This window comes from Pipistrellus kuhlii, unplaced genomic scaffold (assembly GCF_014108245.1).
Source record: "Pipistrellus kuhlii isolate mPipKuh1 unplaced genomic scaffold, mPipKuh1.p scaffold_m20_p_42, whole genome shotgun sequence".
NCBI lineage: Eukaryota > Metazoa > Chordata > Mammalia > Chiroptera > Vespertilionidae > Pipistrellus > Pipistrellus kuhlii.
This window is the reverse complement of record NW_023425543.1, coordinates 475,692-494,756: the sequence shown is the minus strand read 5'-3', so window position 1 is coordinate 494,756 and position 19,065 is coordinate 475,692. Positions and strand designations below refer to the sequence as shown.

General features: G+C 56.8%; 1 protein-coding gene across 1 annotated transcript; it reads left to right on the top strand.

Moving 5' to 3' along the window:
* Nucleotides 1-12,629: 12,629 nt before the first annotated feature.
* AEN (apoptosis enhancing nuclease) lies at nt 12,630-17,700 on the top strand. Its single transcript, XM_045572018.1, has 4 exons — nt 12,630-12,654; nt 13,824-14,406; nt 15,783-15,983; nt 16,400-17,700. The coding sequence occupies exons 2-4, from the start codon at nt 13,888-13,890 to the stop codon at nt 16,631-16,633; spliced, it is 954 nt and encodes a 317-aa protein (XP_045427974.1). The 5' UTR covers nt 12,630-12,654; nt 13,824-13,887; the 3' UTR covers nt 16,634-17,700.
* The last annotated feature ends 1,365 nt before the right edge of the window (nt 17,701-19,065 follow it).

The following is a 19,065-nucleotide window of genomic DNA, read 5'->3' as shown; positions in this document are numbered from 1 at the left end:
ATGAGCTTGCTGGCTATCTGTAAACCTTATATTCACACCCTCTACCCATTTTTATTTTATTCTTTTGTTGTTACTCCACACCCGAGGATTATTTTTTCCATTGGATTTTAGAGAGAGTGGAATGGAGTGGGAGAAGACAGGGCTAGAGAGAGAGAGAGAGAGAGAGAGAGAGAGAGTGAGAGAGAGAGAAAGAGAGAAACATTGATGTGAGAGAGACACACAGATTGGTTGCCTCCTGCACCCTCCCCTACCAGGGCCAGAGATCAAACCTGCAACCCAGGTGTGTGGCTTTTATCTAGAATCGAACCCAGGACCCTTTGGGTAATGAGGTGTGAAAGTTCTTTAAGGATTTTAGGCCCTTCTCAGATACGCGTTTTGCAAATATTTTCTCCCGTTCTGTGGTTGTTCCTTCCACTTTCTTAGTGGTGACCTTTGAAAACACCCACGTTTTACATTTTAAGTCCAATGTATCTATTTCTCCTTGGTTGCTTGAGCCCTAACGGTCATAGTTTAGAGATATTTTACCCAACGGAAGTGCACAAACAGGTACACCTATGTTAGCTTTCAAGAGGTCTGCAGTTTGAGCTCTGAACATGTAGGTAGGTCTTTGTTCTATTTGGGGGGCGTGTTTGTTTGTTGGTAGAGACTTTTCTCTCTCCTGCTCCCTCTGGGAGTCTCCTCCCCAGCTATGCTCTGCCTGGCAGGGGAGGGGGGGAGAGGCGCGCCCGGGGGCCAGCTTCAGGGCCTCCTCCCCTGAGGGCGAGTCCGGCTGCAACACTCTAGCTGAATTTACTCCAGCTTCTGTCCCAGAGAGAAAAGGCGGGTAGCTGCCAGCCCCATTACCTCCCAGAGCGGTTGCCATGGCCACAGGGGACTTTTGTGGTGAAGCGCGCTGACACCCCCCCCCCCCCACACACACACACAAACACACTTCCCTTCTCCATTCGCCTCCTGGGTGACGTCATGGACGTCCCTGGCCCTGACAGGCCACCTGTGGGTTGCTCTGGGCTTTAAAGCAGCTGTGCTCCGGGCCGGGCCTCAGTGCCCGCACCGGGAGGACGGACCACACTGGACTCGGACCTGCCTCCTGCCCTGGCAGCGCCGCCGCCACTTGGGACAGACCAGATGCTTCTTCAAATATCTTCATCAACCCCCCACCGCCCCCTGTGCCCGCCCCTGCCCTGCAGCGGGCGGCGGGGTGGCGAGGTGCTTGCAGGAGGACATGGAGAGCAGCTGTCTTGCTTCTCGGCGGCGGCGGCGACCAGGTAAAAAGTCAGGACTGGGTCCCCGACGAACCCTCCCCGCCGGGGTCAAGGGCTTGGGATCCGAGGAGCTGGGACTCAGGAGCCTGCGCTCAGAGAAAGAAGGGGGAAGCGGGACTTGGCATCTGCCAAAGGTGCCCAAGCCCACCGCCGGTCGCCGCGAGGCAGGCAGGCGGGGAGGGCGCTCCGCACGCAGCCCGGCGGCTGGCGCTCCTAGGGGGTCCTCGGCCGGCTCGAGTCATGGGGCATTTTAGACCTCGTGCCCACCCACACGCCGGAACTGAAACCCTAAAACCCCCATGCCCGCTCGGTCGGGCTCCCCCTCGGAGACGCACGGCACCACAGCAGCGTCAGGGGCGCGCGAGCGAGGTCCAGACCCAGACGCCCCGAGCCCACCGCCGCCTCGCCTCCAGCGCGGCTCGCTCCTCAGCCCCGGATGCCCGCAGGCTGACCGGTGGTTGCACGCAGAAAAGCGGCGAGCTGGGGTTCCCGGGCTCCCCTCCCTCCCTCCCTCCCTTCCTCACCCGCCACAAGATCTGAGCGCCGGGAGTCCCCGACTGAGCCAGCTGACGCGGGAGAGCCGCCGGGAGCAGGAGAAGCGTGGGCAGTGCCGGGAGGCAGCTGGGTAATCCACCCGCGTGCGAAGGGCTTTCCCACCCTCTGCTGCTGCGGCAAAGAATCCCAATAGCCCGGTGAGGGCGAGGGGAATGCGCCCTGGAGGGAGCCCGGTCTGCAGGAAAAAAAAGCGCATCTGGTTGCAGGTGCAAGCACGGCCAGCCTCGCCTTTCCCCCCAGGCGGACCGAGCGCCTGCCTGCGGGTCCCCGCTGCTGCCGCGCTGGCCCCCAGCCCCTCCGAGAGGAACGGGAGCCTCCGGCTTCAGCACCAGAGGGATGGACAGCGCCACGGCCCCGAGCGCACCGGCTGCGTTCCCCGCGCCTCTGCCCGCCCAGCTCCACGCCGTCGGGGCTCGCGGTCCCTCAGACCCCACGCGGAGGAGGCGGCCACGAGGTGAGGAATGGGGGGTGGGGAAGGGCGTCATCTCCCCTGTTTCTCCAGGGGTTGAGAGGTCGGGTCCTCGGAGGGCATCCCAACTCCCCTTCGCTAAGGCCGGTTTGGAATAACTTGGTGCCCAAGAGCAGAGAGGCGCCTGGCTGTCAGTGGTGGGCGCAGGGGCCGAAGGGGATCCCCAGACCCTGTGTGCTGGGAAGCATCGCCGCCTCCCCGCCCCCATTTCCTCCTTCTCCCCTTCTCCCCCACAACCTACCCAGGCCCGAGAACCAACCACCAGCGTCTCGGAGTCTGGCAGGAAGAAAGGGTTGGCCAGAGCTTCCTGCAGCTGATTCAAAAGCCCTAAATCTGCCGAAACCGGTTTGGCTCAGTGGATGGAGCGTAGGTCTGCGGACTGAAAGGCCCCAGGCTCGATTCTGGTCAAGGGCATGTGCCTTGGTTGCGGGCACATCCCCAGTAGGGGGTGTGCAGGAGGAGGCTGATGGATGTTTCTCTCTCATTGATGTTTCTAACTCTCTATCCCTCTACCTTCCTCTCTGTAAAAAATCAACTTTAAAAAAATATTTTTAAAAAAAATCTAAATCTGCCTCTTGCAGAAAGGACAATTGAGGCATGGAGACCTGTGTGTAGATGAATTCTGTCTAAAATGAACGCCAAGGTCCGCATTTTTTAGCCAAAGGAGGCCAAGTTGCCCCTCGGTAGGGGGAACGGAATGACGGGGAGGAAACGGCCACGGGGGAGGGGGGAGACCTTATCACAAAAGGGCTAAAGGGGGTGGGAGGAGGAGGAGAGCGGACCGCACCGCCGGAGTGCGGTTGCCAGGCAACCACCCTCAGCTTCCTGTTGCCTGGGTTACAGTGAATGGAGGGGCCTGGGCCACTAATTATACACGAGAGCACCTTGATTCCGCAAAAAATATCTGCTGGGGTGGATTCTTCCTTTGGAGTCAAGGTGCTTGGGCAGGCAGCTACTGCCCTGACCCTCCCTCCTCCCCACCCCTCCCCTTCCCTGCAGAGCTGCCATTGAGCCCTCCCCTGCCAGGTTTTGGGATTTACAATTAGGGTTTTATTGCTCGTTAAAGAAGTCTTTTCTTTAGCTGAAGGGATTGAACCTCCCTCTTCTTCCCCCCTTTTAGTATTTTTTTGAGTGTTTTTTTTTAATATGTTTTATTGATTTTACACAGAGAGGAACTGAGAGGGATAGAGAGTTAGAAACATCGATGAGAGAGATACATCGACCAGCTGCCTCTTGCACACCTCCTACTGGGGATGTGCCTGCAACCAAGGCACATGCCCTTGACTGGAATCGAACCCAGGACCTTTCAGTCCGCAGGCCGACGCTCTATCCACTGAACCAAATTGGTTTCGGCTCATCTTCTTCCCCTTTTAAATGAGAAAGACACATTTGCTCTTGGTGGGTGAACAGGAGGGAGACCAGAAATTGCCCCCAAGGTCTCTCTGGAAGAGGGAGATTCTCCTGGGTTTGGCTCTGGTTCCCATTGGTCAGGATACTGGCTCACCAGCGCCTTCATAATTAGCAAATGCAACACTTTCAAGCTTCTCCCCCTCTGATCTTTTCCTTTTCCCTCTGATTGACAAACACCAACCCACGCTTCACCTGTTGGCCTGGCCCCTCTGTGTCCATCTGTAACCCTGGGCTGGGAAATCATCTCACTCCGAATTCTCCTAAGGCAGCTGTACCGTTCAGCACAGTTTAAGTGGGGGGGAGGGGATCACCAATACGTTAACAGGACAGCCTGTGTTCTGTGCACTCTTTCATCTAGAACACGTCTTACATTTCTCTTTCCCAGACAAAGCCTGTCGTAAGGTGGGCTGTCTCTTGCTGACACAGGAAGAGAGGAAATGAATATTTCCAGCAATAACTAGCCTGTTTTTATCCGGGATGCCCTGTGCCAGTAAACACACGTTTCTCTCCTTTTCCCTTCTTCACTCTTTCATTCACCTATCGCATATATATATATAAAGTTAAATCATCATTTCAATCCAAATTAAAGGCTAAGAAAAAAAAAACCGCCTCCAATAATTGGCTGAGTATCATTTTGGGAAAGATTTGCATTAAAATACTTTCCCCCCGTTCATATTATATAGCAACTTCTTTTTAATTCAGACCAGACAGCTGGCATGCTTTTGTATTTTTTTTTCCTTCCCAAAGAAGTGCCTGCCTTTATGAATTCTCTATCACTGATCACATCAATCATGTCCCATAGCAACAGCGGCTTTAAAAAAAATATATATTATCTGCTCATTTTCTTTATAGACAAAGGGTCTACTTTCTTTTCAAGAAGGGAACTGAGATCTTATTGGCCAGCAAGGGAGAAGCCTTCTTTCATTGGTGGGTGCGTATTCCCCGGTCAACCAATCAGAGGATGCCATTTATCCCTCTCTGACTAGCAGAGTGAGCAGGGTAGCCACAATGATTGCATGTGCTTTAATTCCATCCTGTAGCAGAAGGTGGAACTCGGCAGTTCTGGGCCCCAGGATCTGGAATTAGCTTTTGAGCTAGTCTGGGGACATCTATCTGATTGGCAAGAATGAATTTGCTACCTTGTTATTTGTAGCTTACTTGAACACACCTGAGTAATGCCTTGTCCTATGGGTCTTTATTATGTTAGAATACACCAGTATTACCTTCCCACATCAGTGCCAGTGACTGGGACCAGCCCACTGAGGAGCCAGGACTTCTGTCCTCGCCTCTGGAGGGGTCCCCGCCCCCGGGGGATTTGGTCACCACTTTGGGGTGAGGACCCTCTAATTCAGTGTAAGCGCAGCCCCGTCACTCCCCGGCGGGCTGTCGCAGGCAGGTGACGGGGACTCGGGAACTGGAGATTAGGGGGTCCCTTAAGGCGCTGGAGGTGGGCAGGGCAGGTTTTTGGTTGTTGTTAATCCTTATCCGAGAATACTCCACCCCCCCCCCTTTTTTTGTTTTAAGAGATAGTGGAAGAAAGGGGGAGAGACAGAAAGAGAGAGACATCGATGTGAGAGAGACACATTGATTGGTTGCCTCCTGCACATGCACTAGGGCCGGGGATGGAGCCTGCAACTGAGGAACGTGCCCTTGACAGGAATTGAATCCGGGACCCTTCAGTCCATGGGCCAATGCTCTATCCACTGAGCCACACTGGCCAGGGCCCCACAGAGCCCTATGGAGGGCTGCAGGCATTAGTCTCTGCTTCCCTACAGGGAGGGTGCACCCAGGCCTCCTCTCTTCCCAGACAGAAGCTCCCTGACGGAGGCCCGGAGACGCCCTGATGTGAGTACAGACGCTCTTCCTCGGTCTGTCTTTTCTCGTTCGCGGCTGCAGGGGATGCTGGGAGTGGACGGGTGCTCCTCCCTGATGGTGCCACCAAGAGCCGCCTCCCTCTGTGCCAGTGGCCAGTGGGACCATGAGCCCCTCCTTACCGGGTTTGTGTCTTGAACACCATGGGTTCTCAGAGCGTGGTCAGGCTGAGAGGAGGGGCTTTCAACAGGTGTTGGAAGCCAATCTTACTGACGAGTGTTAGAAGTCTCCCGCTCCCTTTTCCCCCCCTAAATGTCTTTATTGATCTCAGAGAGGGAGAGGGAGAGCGATAGAAACATCTCTGATGAGAGAGGAGCATGGACCGGCTGCCCCCTGCACGCCCCCTACTGGGGATCAAGCCCCCAACCTGGGCCTGTGCCCTGACCAGAATCCAACTGTCACCTCCTGGTGGACACTCAACCACTGAACCACGCCGACAGGGCTGGAAGTCTCTTAACTTCCTCTTCACGACAATGGCAGCTCCAGCCCTGGACCACTCCCCTTCCCCGCCCACCTCTCCCTTCCAGACGCTTCCTAGGCCCCAGCTCTCTCCACAACGGGTAAATGGAGGCTCGGTTCACTGTTACCATGGTTATGTGGAGTGGCCGCACGGAGGATCCCTACCACCCATTCCTGTCAGGAAGAAAAAGAGGGGAGGGGCTCGGGGATCCCCGGCAGGAAGGAAACCATGGCAACAAGCGTTGCTAAGGGGATGGCTCTAAACGCAGAGGCAAGAGATGATAAGTGGGGAGAGGGAGTTGGGGGGCTCCAGGAGGGGTCCCAGCGGCCTCTTTCGACACCTGTATCTTCCCCCCAGCCCGGACGGAACTCAGAGTTAAAGGACGTCGGGAAGCAAAGCGGGGCCCGCTGTCAGGTTCAAGGGCATCTTCCTTGGTGCTGCGAGGAAGATTCTGTGCAGACGCTCTTTGTAACGCTTGTCAGCGTAGCTGCCACCCCCTGGGAGGTGAACACAGAGCTCCCTGGAAAAGGCGTTTCCCAGGCACACCCCCAGGGTGACTCCGCTGGCCCCCACCTTGTACTGTGGGGAGCCCCGGTCTCTGACATGAGCGCCCAGGCCTTTGTCTCTGAGACCTGACACCCGAGGCGACAAAGATCAGCATTCACTTTTCTAAATATACTTTTTATTGATTTCAGACAGGAAGAGAAAGGAAAAAAAAAAAAAATCCATGATGAGAGAGAATCACTAATTGGCTGCCTCCTGCACGCTCCCCACTGGGAATCCAGCCTGCACCCCGGGCCTGTGCCCTTGACCGGGAAGCGAACTGTGACCTCCTGGTTCCTAGGTCGATGCTCAACCCCTGAGCCGCGCTGGCCGGGCAGCATTTATTTTAAAAGAAACCAAAGATAACAAATTCCTCTCCATCCTTGGTTAGACAGGGTGGGAGGGCCCTCAGCTCCCTGTAGCTTGGAGTTGGAGAGCTAGCGCCACACCTGGGGTGGAGAAAAGGGGGTCTTAGCCACCTGGGGAGTGCCCCTCCTACGTGCCCCCCCACAGGAAAACCCTTGGGCTTTCTGGGGCCCACATGCCCAGGGCTGCCCGCCAAAGGGCTGGGCACTGCCGGTCGCCTCCCGGTGCCCCTCTCGGGGCCCAGGCAAGCCCTTCCTTCCGCTCTGGGTGGAGAGAACAGGCAGAGGGCGCAGGGCTGGGCCACCGAGGGAGAGTTTTCAATTAAAAGGAGGAGGGGAAAAAAAATTAAAGGCGGCACCAACAGGGGAGGGTAATTATCCTTCAGCTGCTGCAGAAACACAATTAGGGCCCCGCTCTCCCAGCCACCAGGCCGCTGTGGCTTCTGCTAATTAAGAAGCGGATACGGCCCGCTAGTGCAATTAGAGGCTGGCCTCTTCCCCCATCCGCCCGCCTGGGCTGGGGGCATTAACCAGGCAGCCCAGACCCTGGCCTGGGGCGGGTGGGGGGAATGGGGGTGTAGGGACAGGATTCCCTGCCTCCTCCCCGGACCCGCAGCCCTTCCCCCATTGCCTCTCCTCCCTGTTCTGCTGCCCCGCAGCCCCTCTCCATTCTGAACTGGGGCTCAGTGGGCACGGTGATGGTCGGCCCTTTACCATCAGTGAAGAAACGTGGGAAACGAGTCACCCACCTGCCTCCTTTCCACAGTGAGGTCTCCTTACTAAAGGAAGGGAGCGTGGGCCTAGGAACGGGAAGGTCACATTTGGATTCCCAGTCAGGGCACAGGCCCGGTTGTGGGCTCGATCCCCCCCACTGGAGGGGGGGGCGTGCAGGAGGCAGATGATCCGGTCCGTGATTCTCTCTCATCTCTCATCATTGATGTTTCTCTCTCTCTCTCCCTCACCCTTCTTCTCTGAAATCAATTAAAAAAAAAAAAAAAAAGTATGTTAAACTCTGGAAAAAAAATCAAAGAACTCCTCGCCTGAGCAGAGGCGGTAGAGAAATCGGGGTGGGGGTGGGGGTGGGGTAGATGGACCGGGCGGTGGGGGCGTGGGTGGGTGGCCGGCCTGGGGGACGGGCAGGGCCCCGGTCCCAGCGCCTCTGGGCAGCAGCGGGCGCCCGGCCGGCCGGCCCCGTGTGGAAGACTAGTGATTTTGTTGTTGTCTCGCTGCATCAGCAACAAGTCCCAGTCTGCCGCACGGTGCAGGCCCTGGCAGCAGTGGGGTGCCCGCCGGTCCTGGCTGGTTCCCTCCCTTCTCTGTCTCCTAGAAAACACCGCCCTGGACGCCCCTGGGCAGCACGCCGGGGGCATCTCCCAGAAACAAGGGCAGAGGGGGTGTGAGTGGAGAGCCTGGGACTGGGGGAGTGGGGGCTCTCCCCTCAGTGACTCACTGATTTGCCCAACAGCCGGCTGGGGTTGGGCACCCCCAGTACGAGGGGCCCTGGAGCCCGCACTCCGGGGCTGGGGGTCTGGCTGGCAGGAGGGACGGCTGTGCGGGCCCCTGAAGGACACGCTGGGGTGCTGGGTGCCCGAGCGCCGGCAGGGAGCACACACCGGCCTGGAGCTGCCCTGGCGCCTCCACCCGGGCTGGGAGGGGACGTGTGCAGAGGGAACGTCTTGGCTCTGGAATCTGCCTGGAGCCCGGAGGGAAAGCTGGGGTGGGCGGAAGCAGCGATCCCCTTGCAAAGGGCGGTCGTCAAGACCCAGGGAGGAGGCCCTCCAGGGACACGGTTTTCAAGCAACGAAGTCAAATGCCCTCTTCGCCCCTTTCCCAGTCCCCTCCGCCCGCATGCCGGGCACAAGGCGCCCCAGGGGCCCCGAGGCCAGGGAAGGGAAGGGCCGATCAGCAGCCGATCCAGAGGCAGAGAAGTCAGGGGAAGTCTTTCCTTTAGAACACTAATGCATCCATCGATCAATCAATAAAATAAAAAAAGTTAAAAACACACACACAAAAAAACAGAACAATAAACCTTTTATAAATCTAACTTGCTTGGGAGTTGTATTCCTTACGGCACATGTGTCAAACACAAGGCCCGCGGGCCAAATCCGTCCCGCCAGGCCTTGCAATGTGGCCCGCACCGCACTGTCATCACTGCACTCCGCTGCGTTTCCATCACAATGACAGTTTATGACTGTTCAGTAAACCATCCGGCCCGAGATTTAGGCTGGATTTTAGATTTTGGCCCCTTCTCTGATTGAGTTCGACACCCCTACCTTACGGGAACCCTAAAACTGCAACCAGGAGCTGAGCTGGTATCACTTGCTCACTGTGTGACCTTTGGCCAGGCACTCAACCTCTCTGAGCCAAATCAGCCCTTCACTGCTGCTGTGGCCACCTCATGGCTCCTTCCGCTCCAGCAAACGGGCCCTCTGCTTCCCCCTTTCCTGCCTCTCACGTGTCCTCTTTGCTCCCGGCAGGCCCTGCCTGCAGCGGGGAGGCAGCTGGTCCCATCAGAAATCTCATTCGCACTCGAGGAGACTGCAAATTGGTGTGAGTCAGCGGGTGTCCGCCCTTCCCGGGAGAAGAAGGGCCTGGATGAGCAGGAAGGGAGCAGGAGGGGAGCAGGAGGGCAGGGCCATGTCTCCCAGGCAGCCCTCAGCATCCAGACAAAGGGGTAGAGATCCTGCCTCAGAGACACGCCTGGGAAGGAAACGGGGGTGCATTCCTGACCGGAGAGATGGATAAGAGAGCCCCTGTTGATATGAACTAGGGTGTAAAACAGGGAGCTGGTCTCTTCCCGGGGAGGCCAAGTTGGGGAAGAGGGAGTCCTGGCTTTGAACTCAGACACACCTAGGTTCCAGTCCTGGCTCGGGCTGGGTGACTTTGGGCCAGTCACCTAACCTCTCTGAGCCTCAGGTTCCTCGTGTGTGAAATGGACGGCATCACATCGATCATGCTGGTCGCTACGGTAATTAAGAGGAGAGTCATAATATGAGACGGCATGTGTACAAACCCAATAATCGTCTGTCTCCTCTTCTGTGATTTTCAGAAATTCAGGGGGCGGGCCCAGAGATGTGACTGAGCTGATTGACAGCTTCGAGGCACCCATGGCAACCCTTCCATGAAGTGGGAATGAATGAAAACCACCATCTCTCTATTCGCCTCCCCTGTCAGAGCGGAGTCTTATCCCATTGGAAGGCTTATCCTTTCCGTGTCCACATCAGCACCCTGTGCATTTCACAAGACTTCATGTATGTAGGCCAAGCCCGTGTCTCCCCCCGGGTTTAAAAATGCAGAAATCAAGGCTTAAGAGAGATTGTGCTTACTAGGTCAATCAGCAAAACAGACATTCTCAGAACACAAAAGGGTTGGTAAACCAGATGTCAGGGCACCTGGTAACCCCTCATCTTAAGTGATGGACCAGCTCTACCAGGTGCACCGGTTAATAATGCGGATTTTTTTTTTCCCAATAGATGGAGTTACACATATGTTGGTATATACGCAATTCGATATGTGTGCTGTTTTGTTGTATCGACAAGCTTCAAAACTCCCCATGCCAAATTTTCTGAAGGTGTTAACATCGTAGATATTTTTACGCTTAAAAATGTTGCATTTCGTGCCAAAAAAGGGCATTTGCGGGAAGTTTTTTTTTTTTAATTTTTTTTTTTTTTGCAGGAAGTTTTAATTCTTCCTTTATTTAGAAGAAAAGTGCTGCTGAAAGTGATCATATACTTCGGGAAGCTTATGGTGAACATGTTCCATCCCAAGACCCTTGTGAACGCTGGTTTACACGCTTTAAAAGTGATGATTTCGATAAGAAAGACATTATTAACTGGTTCACCTAGCAGTCATCTTTTCACGATCACATCCGCCTACCCCCCAAAAAGCAGGGAAGCAGCTCCTTCTAGTGGACTGTATAGGTAACTGCGCCTTAGAGGCGCTTCCTGACCTTGGCAGCAAACTGGATAATCTGAATTTGACAATCGCTAAATTCTGGGCCCGCCCAGACCAGTTAAATCAGAATCTCAGGCCGAAACCCGTTTGGCTCAGTGGATAGAGCGTCGGCCTGTGGACTGAAGGGTCCCGGGTTCGATGCAGGTCCTTGGTTGCGGGCACATTCCCAGTAGTGGGTGTGCAGGAGGCAGCTGATCAGTGTTTCTCTCTCATCGATGTTTCTAACTCTCTATCCCTCTCTCTTCCTCTCTGTAAAAAAAAAAAAAAATCAATAAAATATATATTTTTTTAAAAAGTGAATTCAGCCAATAGCATGACTGTGCCTGGAAGAAGGCCCCAAGTTTCTGGGGGGAAAGGTTGGCTATGGAGGGGTTTTTTTTTAAGAGGAAGGGAAGGAGGAGAGGGGGGAGGGATGGATGGAGGGAGGGAGGGAAAGGAAGAGAGAGAGATAGATTGATTTGCTGTTCTACTTATTTATACATTCATTGGTTGATTCTTGTATGTGTCCTGACCGGGTCAAACCCACACCTTGGTATATTGGGATGATGTTCTAACCAATTGAGATACTAGACCAGGGCAGGCCATGGGATATCTTGATCTCAGTGTTGAGAAACCCTGAGCACAGAACCCGGACTTCTGACCCACACAAACACGTCGATTTTAGTAAATTGCAGGGACCAGCAGTACCAGTTCCTGTCCAGAGAGGAGATGGCCCACCACAGGAATTCGGTGGATGCAAAAGGATTCAACATACTGACACCAAGATCTTTGTGGGAACCAGCAAGAACACTGCCTACACCCCCCACCCCTTTCCTTCCCTCTCCCTATGAAAGCCCACAACCCAGGGATGCGCCCTGACCAGGAATGGAACTGGCAACTTTCAGTGCATGGGACGGCGCCCAACCCACTGAGGCACACTGGCCAGGGCTCTCCTTAATCCCAAGTGTCAGTTTCCTTAGCTGTAAACCGGAAATAACAATAGTGCATATCTCATATATTGCCTGGCACACAGTGCTCACAATAAATGTGAACTGTTTTTTTATTGTTCTCAATATTTTCGGGGTTGCACTGAATTATCTTTTAAACATGCTGTTACCGCCCCAGATCTGAGCAACTAGGTAGGCACTGTGTATCCTAGCCTGTGTATCCGAGAGCTCAGCACATAGTAAAACTTTTAAGTACTGCAAAAGGATAAACTTTAAAAAAAGAAAAATAGCGCCGAAAGAGCAAACTCTTTCTTTAGTGCCCATCCTGTATATTATTTCACTGAAAGCTCACAACCGAGGAGGTAGCATTGTGGACTCCGCAAGCCATCCTATCCTGCCTTCGGTCCCACAATGCTCATCGGAGTCCAAGTCCCGCCCCAGGGAGCGGGGTGCACTGGAGCCGGGGGACCCAGATGGGCGAGGACCAGGGGCAAAGACTCCACTCCGGTCTTTTTAAAATTTCCCGCGGCCGCGGCCGGCCGGGGGCACAAGCCACGCCCCCTCCAGGAATCCCCGCCCCTTTTTCTATCGTGCGCCAATCCGCAGAAAGCCATGTTCTCCCAGAGAGCCAATCAAAAGAGGCCTTAGGCGGGAGCTGCAGTTCAGCGAGCCAATCGGCGGGCCGGCGGAGCGGGGCTTGCCCGGGCAAGTGGGACCTGTCGCCGTCCGTCCGGACGCCACGTGCGGGCGGGGGAAGCGCCGGCTCCAGGTGATCGCGGGACCCTCTGGGGCCGGCGGGGCGAGTCCCCGCCGTGGGGCCCCGCGTGTGTCCGCCCAGGTCTGCGGCGGGGGGGAGGGGGGCGCGCCGACCTGGCCGACCGGCTCTCCGGGCCCGCGGGTGGGAGGCCGGGCCTGGGCGCCGCCTGTCCGGGTCCCCGCGCGGCTCGGGGGCTGGAGCCTAAGGGGGCGGTGGGCGGTGGGCGATGGGCCGCGGCCTGGCGGGGGCTGGGCCGCCGCGGCCCGGGAGTGACCGACGCCCGAGCCCTTCCCTGGGCGTGGCCAGGCCTCCGCGTCACTCCCGGGCCGGGGGCGGGGTGTGGGGGGGAGGACGCCGGCTGCCGGCGGGGACGGGGCGGGCTCTCCCTGGACTCCCTTGTCCTGCGAACTTTTTAGGATCTCGGGTCCAATCCAGCAGGTTCTCCAAATCCGGGCGATTGTCGGACCCTGGCTGGGGGGCGGGGTCGCGCGCTCCGAAGCCCCCAGATCCGGGTGGGGGGGAGGGGGGGCCCCTTCCTCCAAATGACGGTTACGGTGCGCGGCTAGGTCTGGGCATGGGCGTTGTTTCCGGCCACCAGCTGCTTTGGGAACGTGTCTAACTAGTTCATCTGTTTCGTAAGCAAACCCCGGCTTGAGGGTGCACCTTGCTTGTAGTAGTGGGGCCTAGAACCGCCCACCGGCTCGGGGATCGGCCTGCAGGTGGGTGGCCCTGATTGCCCCAGGCGACTCTGACTTGGTGGGGCCTTTGCTGCGAGGCCGCTGACCCAACCCTCCGCCCTCAGCCCCACAGGGGTCAGCCTCAGTCTGGACTTGCAGCAGGCCTTGTCCCCTTGTCCGGGCTGAGGCAGAGGGGTGGGTTCTGTGTTTCTCCGCCCAGTGTGCGCCTTGTCACCAGGAGGAAGGTGCTTGTAGGCAGGCGCCTACCGAACCCCCTGTGCCCCCTCCCCACTGCTGGCCAGGCCCCATCAGCCCTCACTGGGGCAGGCCAGCTGGACCCCATCGGTGCAGGAACTCGTGCACCGGGCCTCTGGTGGGGACAGTCATACTTTGTTGAGGTTGTGGGAGGACTGAGTGATTCCATAGGAAGGTTTGCATGTGGTATTGACTGCATGAGGGCGGTTCTTAATAAAATAAGTCCTCGGTTCAGCCCAGGAGACACTGCAGGAGGGAAGGAGTCAGGGTGGCTGGCCCATCCTCACCCAGGCCCTCTGCCCTGTGCTGTCTCTCCAGGGAGCTGCCCCGTTGGAAGGTTACCTCCGAGGCCTCCCGCGCCCTGAGCGGACAGCAGGTTGGGATGGTATCCAGGGAAGCCCCGGAGCCTGCCCAGTGCCTGTGCCCCCTGCTGCCCGGCCCCAATGCCAAGGATGTGCTTCGGAGAAAGCACAAGCGGAAGAGCCGGCAGCACCAGCGGTTCCTGGCCCGCAAGGCCTTGCTGCAGGAGCAGGGGCTGCAGAGCTCCCCTCCGGAGCCAGCACCCTCCCCACCGCCCGTGCCACCGGAGGCACCGCCAGGCACCGAGGGCCCCAGGGCTGACTCTGGAGGTGCCCGGGGCCACAGAAAGGCCTCCCCCAGGGAACCCGCGGGGCCCTGGCCTAGCAGATGCGTGGCTATCGACTGCGAGATGGTGGGCACCGGGCCCTGCGGGCGGGTGAGCGAGCTGGCCCGCTGCTCCGTGGTGAGTTACCATGGCGACGTCCTGTACGACAAGTACATCCGGCCCGAGATGCCCATCGTGGACTACCGCACCCGCTGGAGCGGCATCACCCGGCAGCACATGCGCCAGGCCATCCCCTTCCCGGCGGCCCAGAAAGAGGTGAGGCCGGCGGCGGCGCCTGCGGGGTCGGGGACGGGTGGGAACGGGCCCTGGGCTTGAGTCACCACTGAGCCACTGGAAGCGAGAGCTCGGGAACGTTTCACTTCTCCAAACAAGGGATTCCTCTGTCCAACCTGTGTATGCGGATCGCCGAGGAGAGCCGTGCCAGCCGCGCGGTGTGAGGCTGTTTACCTTCTCCATTTTCTCACAAAAGCATCACATCGCTACGACATTCCTCAGGCCCACAGACAGTGCTGCCCGTCAGGTGTCAGTACTGTGGTATATTTCCTTACGTCCCTTTTTCAGGGCTTTGAAAAAAAATGAATGAATGGTTGGGACCATCTGACGTGCCAGGAATCCCCAGACGCGCCATAAGGAACACTCAGGCCTTGCTAATCTCGGCTCCTTGTCCCAGATCCCTCTGGGAATTCTGATTCCTTAGGTCTCTACGCCTGCGGAGGCTCTGGAGCGTGGGCCTGAACCTCATCATGCTGAGTAAACTGGCACTAAAACCTCAGACTATGGGGAAATGGGGTTAGGGACACAACACTCAAAACAGGTCACAGCGACGCAGCAAAAATAAAAAGGCCTGGCCTGCACACCGGACAGCGGTACCCAGTTTGGCAATGTTAAACGGTTAAGAAATGCATGCACACAACCAATACCGACACGCACCCAATAAGGGCGGCACTTTACCTTGAAAGAGACCGGAAGCTTCCTCGTGGAGCAGCTGTCAGAGGGGCTGAGCTTGTTTCTCGATGAAGTGATCCAGGAAGTCACCTGAAATCACAGGGGAAGTGGGGACACAGGTGAGGTGGCTGTGGCCTCACACAGGTGACCAGAGCTCCCTGGGGGGTGTCTGAGGGGTGTGCCTTCCCCGGAGGCTCAGCTCACCGAGTGTGGCCTCCTGCATTCACTTAGTGTTTCCCAAGGGGTAAAATCACACGTTCTCAAATCGTGCTCTAATGTAACGGTCATGTTGGGACATTTTGCATTTTTTAAAAAATATTTTTTTATTGATTTCAGAGGAAGAGCGAGGGAGAGAAGACAGAAACATCAATGATGAGAGAGAATCATGGATCAGCTGCCTCCTGCACACCCCCTACTGGGGATCGAGCCCATAACCCCGGGCATGTGCCCTAACCGGGAATCGAACCATGACCTACTGATTCATAGGTTGATGTTCAACCACTGAGCCACACTGGCCGGGCGACCCTGTCTATTTAAGCAGTTGGTACAGGTCTGGACTCGCACTTGGCAGCGGGGTAGACTGAGCCCCTGGCTGCCCCGTCCGCGCTGCCTCCCTCCAGGGGGATCTGCGCCCCGGGCTGGGCCGCCCACAGTGGGGCCTCCTTGACTCCCCTCCCCGCCCACAGATCCTCAAGCTCCTCAAGGGCAAGGTGGTGGTGGGACATGCCCTGCACAATGACTTCAAGGCCCTCAAGTACGTGCACCCTCGGAGCCAGACCCGGGACACCACCTACGTCCCCAGCCTCCTCAGCCAGCCCGGCCTGCACACCCGCGCCCGCGTCTCGCTTAAGGAACTGGCCCAGCAGCTGCTGCACAAGAAAATCCAGGTGCTTGTGTGTGTTTGGTGTGTTGGGGGGAAGCAAGCAGGCCTAACCTCTGCAGGGGGGCCCCACGAGCACTGGGGGGTCCCTCCGCAGCCCCCTTCTTCCCGGGGTACACCTCTTACAGGCTCCCCGTTCCGGGTCTGTCCCCCCAGCTCCAGGCTCGGTGCCTGCCTTTGCAATCAGAGATGAAGCCTTGGGTAGGGCAGCTCCTAACTCTTGCTCCTGCTGTCCGTCGCCTCCATGTCCCCCTGCTCTTCAAGCCCAGGGCGGCGATTTTTATCTCGTTTACATTTGAGGGAACCAGCGAGAATCTGGCTTTGCCATGGCTGAGGTTCCCGCGCTTCTGCCTGGAACACCCACGCTGTGGACACCGCCATCCTGCCGTCTGGCCTGGAGTGACGCATGGCTCTCGTCCGCAGGTGGGCCGGCACGGACACTCGTCCGTGGAAGACGCCGTGACGGCCATGGAGCTGTACCGGCTGGTGGAGGGGCCGTGGGAGCAGGAGGCCAGCCGCCTCTGGGCGTGCCCCGAGGACAGGGAGCCCGACAGCAGCCCGGACGTGGAGCAGTACATGCAGGACCAGTACTGGCCCGAGGACCTGGGCCCAGGCGCCAGCGGGGCGCAGGGGCAGGCACAGGACGGGAGGGCGTGAGGGAGGAGAGGATCGGGGTGGCCTCCGGTCGGGGAGTGGGGCCAGGAGGGCACTGGGCACGTCACCTGGTCCCGTCCCCATAGCCAGCCCTTTCCTGGGCTGTAGTCACCCTCAAGCCCCTGGCTTTGCTGATGGCACTTTACGGACAGCAGGAGATGTCCAGTGGACCAGCACCAGGGCCGTGGGACTGTCCCAGGCTGTCACTCCCACCCCTGGGGGAATGGGGTGCGTGTTGGCTGGGGCTCTGGCAGTGGTGAGTGAGCCCGCCCTCCTTCAGGCACTTTGATGATCACAGTGGTGGCTGGGTTTCCTCCAAATTTCCATTTGGGGTACAGGGGTAACAAAGCTCAGGTCCATCAGACCCCTGAGCCTCTGTCACTTCGTAGCTTTGAGACCTTGGGCACCTGTGTGGCTTCTCTCGGGAGCCTGTCACGTGGGGACAATGGGCTGACCTACCTCAGGGTGGGTATGAGGAGGAATGCCGGCACGCAGCACGGTGCCCGGCACACGCAGGCCCGGGTCCACGTGAGCCGCTGTTGTCCCTGAAGGATCCGTGTCGGCCGCTTCGGGGTAACGCCCGGACACGCCCCGGTGGCAGGACTTTGGCCCTGGCTCAGGGTTAACTCCTCGCTCGGCTGCTCCAGCAGGTGGAGCAGGTCCCGTGGGGAGGTTCCGGGTGCTCGCCGCTCTCCACGCCGGGTGACCCCAGTCCCCCTGCTGTGTGCGGAGGCGGCTGCGGGTGCTCAGGGGGTCTGAGCGGAGCGGCGGGGCCGGGAGGAGACCCACAGCCACAGTCCCGTGCCCGGGCTGCAGGCCCAGCAGACTCCATCTCCTTCCTTCCCGTCTGCAGCGCGGGGAGCGGCTGAGCCACGGCCCGGCTGGCGCGGCTCCAGCTCCGTGTTCTGGATTCCTCGACAGTCTAGACTCTAGACGCACAGCCGGGCAGCGGCTCCTGTTCCTTTGCCTGTGGGAGGGAGATGAAGCCGTTATTCGTGTTTTAGAAACGGACGGGGTTCTGAGTCAGCATCGCTGCAGCACTGCTCTGGAATAAACCTATTGGGAAAGCGCGTGAAGCTGCCTTTTTTTTTTTTTTTTTTTTTTTGATTCCTCAAGTGAGGGCGGGGGAGGCTGATGGAGGAATGGGGGGCGGTGCTGGGACGCCCAGTCTTGCTGGGAGTTTGGCCTCACGGTGGGCGGCTCTCACCGTGATGCTTGGGGAAGTGGTGGTAAGAACATGAGAGCTATGAATTTGTACACTCCACGTTCTAAGCATTTTATAACAGCCCTATTAAAGAGCACGTTTTAATTATAATACACAATGTATAATACAATGCATGTGAACCATTTCTCACACGTCCAGTTCAGCAGCAGGAAGGACATTCACACTGGTTTGCCGAACTGAAACTCTGTCCTTGTTAAACTCGGTGACTCCCATTCCTCCCTCCTGCCCCTGGCAGCCCCCTCCTACTTTGTTTCTATGAATTTGAGTGGATACCTCATACAAGGAGAATGCTTTTTGTGTGACTGGCTTATTTCACTTAGCATAATGTCCTTAAAGTAAATTCATGTTGTATATGTCAATTTCCTTCCTCTACAAACACACATACACACACACACATTGAGTGGCCAGATTATGATGACCTCTGAACACATAATAATCCTGCCACTCAGTGTATATCCTATACAATAAAAGGCTAATATGCAAATTGTCCCCTTGACCAGGAGTCCTACCCAACAGGCAGGCTGGCCAACTGCCCTTGGCCCCTCCCCCTGGCCAGGTTGGCTCGACCCTACTCATGCACGAATTCATGCACCAGGCCTCTAACACACACACAGAGTGGCTAGATTATTATGCGTTCAGAGATCATAATAATCTGGCCACTCAGAGTATATGTGTGTGTGTGTGTGTATTGATTTCTGAGAGGTAAAAAGGAAGAAAGAAACATCGATGAGAATCATTACTCACTATGCATCCCTGTCACTGCAGACAATGCCTAGTGTCAGAAGGTGCTCCAGTAACAGCAATCAATGGAACGAATGAGCAAATATATGAGTGAATGAATGAAGTAGGTCACCCAGTATCATTTTTCTACCTTTCCTGATGTATGAAATTGGTTTTCTGGGTTATGGACTAAAGTATATTAGTTGCTGTTAAATGCTCACTTGCATTTTATTCCTAACCAGTGAAAGTTCATTAATGGGTGTGTGTGTGTGTGTGTGTGTGTGTTTAATGCACAAATTTGAACTCAAGGCTAAGAATCTGAGAAGCAACCCAATGGTCAATGGCAAACACCACAAGTTGTCATGCAGGATGCAGTGGGCTACAATGGCCACCAGAGGGAGACAGAGCCTTCCAGAGAGCAGCATGAGACAGGAAAACCCATCCAGCCTGGAGGTTGCTCTCCGCACTTCCCAGCAGAAAATCTGCCATT

Excerpts from the sequence above, each read along its gene's own strand:
- AEN (XM_045572018.1), top strand. The coding sequence starts at position 13,888 with ATGGTATCCAGGGAAGCCCCGGAGCCTGCCCAGTGCCTGTGCCCCCTG. Across the intron at positions 14,407-15,782 it reads TCCCGGCGGCCCAGAAAGAG|ATCCTCAAGCTCCTCAAGGG; the intron begins GTGAGGCCGGCG and ends CCCCGCCCACAG. Across the intron at positions 15,984-16,399 it reads TGCTGCACAAGAAAATCCAG|GTGGGCCGGCACGGACACTC; the intron begins GTGCTTGTGTGT and ends TCTCGTCCGCAG.